This window comes from Citrus clementina, unplaced genomic scaffold, assembly GCF_000493195.1.
Source record: "Citrus clementina cultivar Clemenules unplaced genomic scaffold, Citrus_clementina_v1.0 scaffold_1, whole genome shotgun sequence".
Lineage (NCBI taxonomy): Eukaryota > Viridiplantae > Streptophyta > Magnoliopsida > Sapindales > Rutaceae > Citrus > Citrus x clementina.
In genome coordinates, this window is record NW_006263303.1 from 23,552,439 (window position 1) to 23,558,755 (window position 6,317).

A 6,317-nucleotide genomic window follows, 5' to 3' on the forward strand; every position below is an offset into this window, starting at 1 on the left:
TTAATAGGATTATATTTATTTAGTGTTAATAATTAATAATAACAAATAGTTTGTTCTAAAAAAAATTAATTTTGTACTATATTATTATTTATTAATAATAATGTTTCATGTATTGCTCTTATTAATAATTTTTAATTTACATAACTAAAATCAAAATTAATAAAAAAAAATTATGATTTACATAATTAAGAATATTATTATTAATTTATATAATTTAAATTGATAATAAAATACATAGTTTATTTTACACATATATTTTTTATTTACTTTATAATTAAAAGCTACAATTCTTTAAATAAAGGTAAAATTATAATTTGAAACAATTCACTCCCAATTTAAGACAAAATAAATACATAAATGATATTCTAATTCCTATTCCACTCTCTCATTTTTGTACAAGTAAACAATATACTCACACTCTCACTCCACACTCTCAATCTTAAGATTCTTACTTCTCGTGATTTCCAATCCAATCCGAAAAGTAAACACTATTTTAGTATTTTACTCCCATATACTTAATCAACAGATATAAATCCTTGATCTTTTTTATAAAATAAAATAAAATTGAATTCTATACTTAGCCCTAATATAGCGGCCTTACAAACCCATACTTATGGGTTGTTTTGCCATTTCTAATCCCACCATATAAAAAAAGAACTTAAAACCCCTATGTTTTCCAAAGTATCCGCTCCTAATTGCCTTCTCAAAAAATATGAGAATAATAGAAATGCATGCCATGAATTAAAAATAAAACAATTGAGAAATTGCATTGAATATTTGAATTGGTTGATGATATTATAGCTCTCATCAAATTTTTATTCTAATTGAACATCTCTCAAAAAAATAAAAATAAATAAATAAAATAAAACACAAAAACAGAAAACAGAAAACAGAAAACGAAAACAGAAACAGAAACCACAATTAATTAATTGAATTACAAAAACAGATACAAATACAAATACAAAATCTCGGGAAACCCAACTTGTTTAAAAAACAGAGCCAGCTACTCAGCTTGCATTCATTTGCCTCCGCGCAACCCAACAATTTCCTCCGTTCGCCAGCTCATCTCCCGTTCCGTTATCTCTTTTCGCTATGCTCCCCAAACGACGACGTTTTCAGCTTACCGTCATCAGGCCGTCACCGTCAAATATAAGCCCTTAAAACTCCATTCCACTGTTTACAAATCTCTCTCTAAATTCTCTCTTTCTATCTCTAAATTTGTCTCTTTCTTTTCATTTCCCAGAAAACAAAAAGAAGTCCCCCTCTCTTTCTCTCTCTAGAATTCATTCATGTCGGTACGTAATCACTTTCTCTCTCCTTAAAGTTTCCATTTTTATTGTAAAGTTTCTAATTTTTTTTTTTAAGTTTCTATATTCGTAATTTCCTCTTTTTTTGTGGGGTTGCTTTTGATTTAATTCGACCGATTTGAGCGTTGATTGTGTTGATTTTCGGCTCAACTTGAGATTTACTGAAATGGGTTTATTGTTCATTGATGTGATCTTTGATTGATTTGGATGTAACTTTGATGAGCTTGAATGATGCTAAATTTTGTGTTCAATTTCTAAGTTCTGCTTGTTATTTTATGGTTCGTGTTCATCTTTGATTGCGATTAATGAATTGCGTACTATTTCATTTGTTTCTGCTACACTTGTAATTGATTACTTTTTCTTGTGATAATTTTGGTTTTTAATCAAATAGTACATGATTAAGAAGTTTTCTGGAATCTGATCGAGGAAACATGAAGAAGTTTGCTTCAAACTGAAAAGTTATGTCTTGTATGTTTCTAGATTCCTGTTGTGAATGAGAATCAAGAAATTTTTATGGTAATTTGAGCTGGTAGATTACTCATTAATGTATAGATGTCAAAAATGTTGTGGAACAATTATTTGGTGGGTGGTATGGTAGAAGCTGGTTTGGTCTTTTCAGATATAATTAGAAGATTGAAGTTATGAATTAAATGGGTTAGCATCATTTAAGAATCTATAAAGTATATAGGGCAAGCTTGGTTGGTCGATGGAATTTTACTTGCAAACTGTTGACTTGTGTGGTTTTGAAGTGCCAAAGTTGAATGCCGTGGATGGAGATGTTACAGAGTGTATATTAATATTGTAAATTTGGATTTGTTTTATCACGGGGCATTTAACTAATTCCAAGAAGCAATTCAATCCCATTTTTTATGATGTTGGTTCCTTCTTTCTTTTGGTGACTTCATTCAAGATGACGGATTTGTGTGCTAGATATTCTGCAGAATGGGAATGACCTCTTTATTAGAGGAGTCATGTATGGCTTTATAGTGGAATTACATTAGTTCTCTTATGATGGTTTGCTGAATTATTTGAAATTCTTGGTTGTTCATTTCTGTTATGCAAAATAAGTGTTAGGCAGAGTAGAGTTTTTTTTTTTCAGAAATTGTTGGCCTTCTGTGTGCATGCCACTTTCTTGGTTGGTCAGTGATATTTCTGAATGCTTATTTGTGAGATCTGCTTGGACTTCGAAGTTGATTGTAAAGATGTTTTATAGTTATAAAAAAATCCATGTTTTGACATGACATTTTTTCAATCTACTGAAAGTATCTTTTATTTAATTGCTGTAGCTGTATGGTACTAACTTCGTGCACTTTTATCAAATACAATAATGGTTACTGTGAGTTCTCATAGTTTAGAACTTGGGTTTTAGATGTAGATAATTTAAAAAGAATTCCAAATCAACTATTAGTCTGTTTTTCACAACATCTTTCTACATTTTTGTTGACATCAGGTACCAAAAAAAAAAAAAAAGATTTTATTTTTCTTGCAGTTTAATGTATCTTAGGCCATCAGTCTGTTAGGAACATTGGCTTTGTACTTGTGTGATCAGGGCTTTCTGAAAATGATCAGCTTCAATTGTCTATATTTTTGAGTTTGTGTCGTGACAAGATTGGATTGTCAATGGCTTGACAAATTGATACTGGCATTTGGATATCTAATCAATAGAGAAGATATTAGTGTCATTCAACCCAGGTTTACTATAGTAAAAATTTCATTTAGTATGGAGGTACATTGATCCTGGCAATCAACAACTTCATGGACCCTATCAGGCTAAGCGTGTAAGGATTGCAATTCTTGGAAACTGTTTCATTAGGCTATCGTTGTTTATCATTGTCTTGTTTGATGATGGTGCCCATTTTTGACATCTTTTGTGGTTAAGTACTTTAAGTTGGATTAGGAATTCTGTAGAAGAGTTTTATCAAATCATGTAAGACCTGGAAGAGCACTTTGATTGATCTAGACAACATTTCTTGCAAGGTCTTAGTTTTGTTAAATTTGAATTCCTGGAGTCCGTATAATTTTGGCAAACAATAGAACTGTTGCAATATACGGTTGCCTAAGATGGTTACCCATGGCTAACAACTATGAGTTCTCACCAAACAGGACAAGGGTCGCCCATTGCCTAAATTTGGTGAATGGGACGTCAATGATCCAGCTTCAGCTGAAGGATTTACTGTGATCTTTAACAAGGCCAGGGATGAGAAAAAGACAGGTGGCAAACCAGACTCGCCTGGAAAGGTTGATCCTCCTATTAGGCATGGGGTGGATCCTGCAAAACCTCAGCCTGTAAGTCTTCCGTTTTTATCACTGCACTAGCCTTTTTTCTTTGAAATTAATGGCTGTAAAAGGACATGTAAGTTTTTTCGCATATTAATGGTTTGTGTTTGTGGGAATGCACTGTTTACAGCGAAAGTGGTTTTGCTGCATCCAAAGCCCTTCTGCTCAATCTTGATGAGGTCCTGCCCACTTAAGAGCTTCGATGTAAGAGTATCTTCATCTGTAACTGGTGCCCCACATTAAAAGAATATAGAAGCTGTAGAGCTGTGATGAGTTGTGGTGGAATTTGTTTTTGTGCTGTAAAAATTTGAGTCATGGTGGGGGAAAGCAGAAAAATACTTACTGTATCTATATGTACTGATTTTGTGGGTTATTATTATTACAAAGCCAAGCTATTTATTGTATTTCCTTTCTCTGTTCTATGGGCTGTAGATCTTTTGTTTTGTGACATATATTCTTTCTGCTTGTTGTATTGGTGAATTGAAATTGTCTGTGAAACAACTTTTATGAAAAAAGCCTTTATGAAAAGCATTGAACAGCAGAATCTTGATTTTAGTGACAAAGAATTTAGCGCAAAAGTTGATATGAAGATAATGAACATGAGAGAAACAAAGATGATTTCTGTTGTATTGTGATTAGATTTTGAAAGGGGTTATACGTAAGCCTATTCGAAGGAAAATGCTTCTTTGGATTAATCGGTGATGCAACATTCGCGACTTGCTATGGAAGTTGGTAATAATCTGGTTTCGAAATGACTATGACTATAGCATTTATACAACTATTGCCGTTTATGACTTTCATGCGGCTTCGCGACTTTCCCAAGGCATGCTTCTTCTCCAAACAAAAAATAATAATAATAATTCCGGGGCGGGCATGATTTCAAGAAGCAGATGAAGTTTAGTGGCTTACAGATGTGATTCAAGTAACTAAAAAGACCAATGTAAAGTCCTTGGATCTATTATCATTGAGATAACTATTCAAATGTATAATTTAGTTTCTGTAAGTGTTCTTCTCTGGCCGGCAGATCACAAAAGAAACAAAAAACACGAAACAGCACTAGGCTGTATAATCCTACAACTCATCGCTTGAGGACCAGAGCTAAACTCTGGACATCCCAAGCTTCCTTTCGAACAGGCGGCGGAGGAGGTAGACTTGAAGAACACTTGCACCGACAAGTGCAGTGGATTCCCAGAATGCTTTGTAAACTGCCCTCCGACTCATTGCTTCATTTACTGCATTTCCAATTGAATGAAAATTGTAAGGAAACAGATTATTGATATCAATTAAAATCATTTTGTCTGAGGATTGTGGGGAGAACATTTCTGTGATGGTCACAACTAAAATCATTAACGTGCCAATCACATTAGTGGCGTAAGAATAAAAGAATGATATAATCTTTATATGTAGGGGTGTCACTTGGTTAAGAAGCTTTGATCATCTAATGGACAAGTTCATTTCCACAAACCTCAGATCCAATTGGCTAGTGAAACAAATTCACCATTAAAATCATTTGTTTGGCTTGAGACTCTTGAGGATGACAAACATGAGATTGAAGGAAAAACATCAAACTGGACAAGCTTCCATCTAACTTAAAATTAAGATATGTGCAGCTCAATACATACCTATTGCCTGGCGTTCGGTCTGCGCCTCAAGCCAATGCTGTTCGAACTGAATGTTGTAAAGGGCTTCCTCCAATTTGGATATCTGTTCTAGCAAAGGATTAAAATGCTCTGCACATATGTGAGAGAGTAATAGTAAGAACACCTCTTTGAAGAAGATAAAAACAGGAAAGAACAAGGTGCACCCACTTACCATCTTTGGCATGCTCATCATAGTATGAAAAGTGGCCAACATGTACATCAAAGTCTATGGTTTCATGATACGGAGACTTGTTTGTGAAGCAGAAGCGGTGGACTCCTTTATGATGGGCCACAAACTCAAATTTCTCACTGATCTTATCACGAAAATCATGAATCTGATCACTAGCAGGTCCCTTCACCTGCAGAGTTTAACAACATTCCATGATCAGTGCTATCTTTCACAGGAAACTCAAAAAATAGAAATAAATAGATAATAACAAGCTTAACATACTATCGAAGACACAAAAATGTTAAGATTCGGTCAGGAAAATTTACTTTATGAACTTTCTAAGAGAATCAGAATTAATCACTACATTTTGTAGCTACATATATCAGGCAACTGCTGAATTAGTACACAGACTTCCTCATCAGGAATAACTGTCCCTATCAATTCAGAACTCACAGCTTATCTTTCGCAATTGCATTGCTGAAAATCAAAACATAAGGTGTCACATAATTTGAAGCAACTTATCTAATTTCTTCTACATTGGAAAAGGTAACTTGAGCGAAGCAAACTTAGACAAGCCAAACCCTCCCACAGACAAAGGAAACTATACTCCATATACGGGTTTCCACATTTGTCTCATATATTTGATTGAAATGAGGGATGTATAGGGGTAAATTTGGAATGATATTTTTAGATTAATTAATGAATGATACATGAACAATTATTAAGGGCAAAATACCGGAGAAATATAAAATACCATTTTGATGAATTTGCTATATTGGGTGGGCTTGGAAATCAATAGTCAAGGTTAGACACTTCAATTTATTTATGGGAAAAAATATACCTAGTACAAAAGGAATATTCTTTTCCTTTTTCCCTAAGTATGACACATGGCCCTAAAACATTCTCTCATTTAACTCAAGGTGG

The 6,317-nt window shown here is 33.6% G+C and overlaps 2 protein-coding genes across 2 annotated transcripts in view; one reads left to right on the plus strand and one right to left on the minus strand.

The window, feature by feature from the left end:
* The first annotated feature begins 1,175 nt into the window (after positions 1–1,175).
* On the plus strand, positions 1,176–4,006 carry LOC18055158. Its single transcript, XM_006452548.2, has 3 exons — positions 1,176–1,295; positions 3,411–3,593; positions 3,715–4,006. Exons 1-3 carry the CDS (start codon positions 1,290–1,292, stop codon positions 3,757–3,759), a joined length of 234 nt encoding a protein of 77 aa, XP_006452611.1. The 5' UTR covers positions 1,176–1,289; the 3' UTR covers positions 3,760–4,006.
* A 429-nt stretch (positions 4,007–4,435) lies between these two features.
* LOC18055159 (transmembrane emp24 domain-containing protein p24beta2) overlaps positions 4,436–6,317 on the minus strand; it is a 4,070-nt gene continuing 2,188 nt past the window's right edge. Inside the window, exons 3-5 of the mRNA XM_006452549.2 lie at positions 5,397–5,583; positions 5,207–5,314; positions 4,436–4,816 (exon numbers count right to left, since the gene is read on the minus strand). Coding sequence (XP_006452612.2) covers positions 4,683–4,816; positions 5,207–5,314; positions 5,397–5,583 — 429 coding nt within the window. The 3' untranslated portion in view covers positions 4,436–4,682. The remainder of the gene's footprint in view (positions 4,817–5,206; positions 5,315–5,396; positions 5,584–6,317) is intronic.

Bases quoted from the DNA above. Each gene is read 5' to 3' on its own strand.
- LOC18055158 (XM_006452548.2), top strand. The intron at 3,594-3,714 runs GTAAGTCTTCCG...CACTGTTTACAG, and splicing joins ATCCTGCAAAACCTCAGCCT to CGAAAGTGGTTTTGCTGCAT.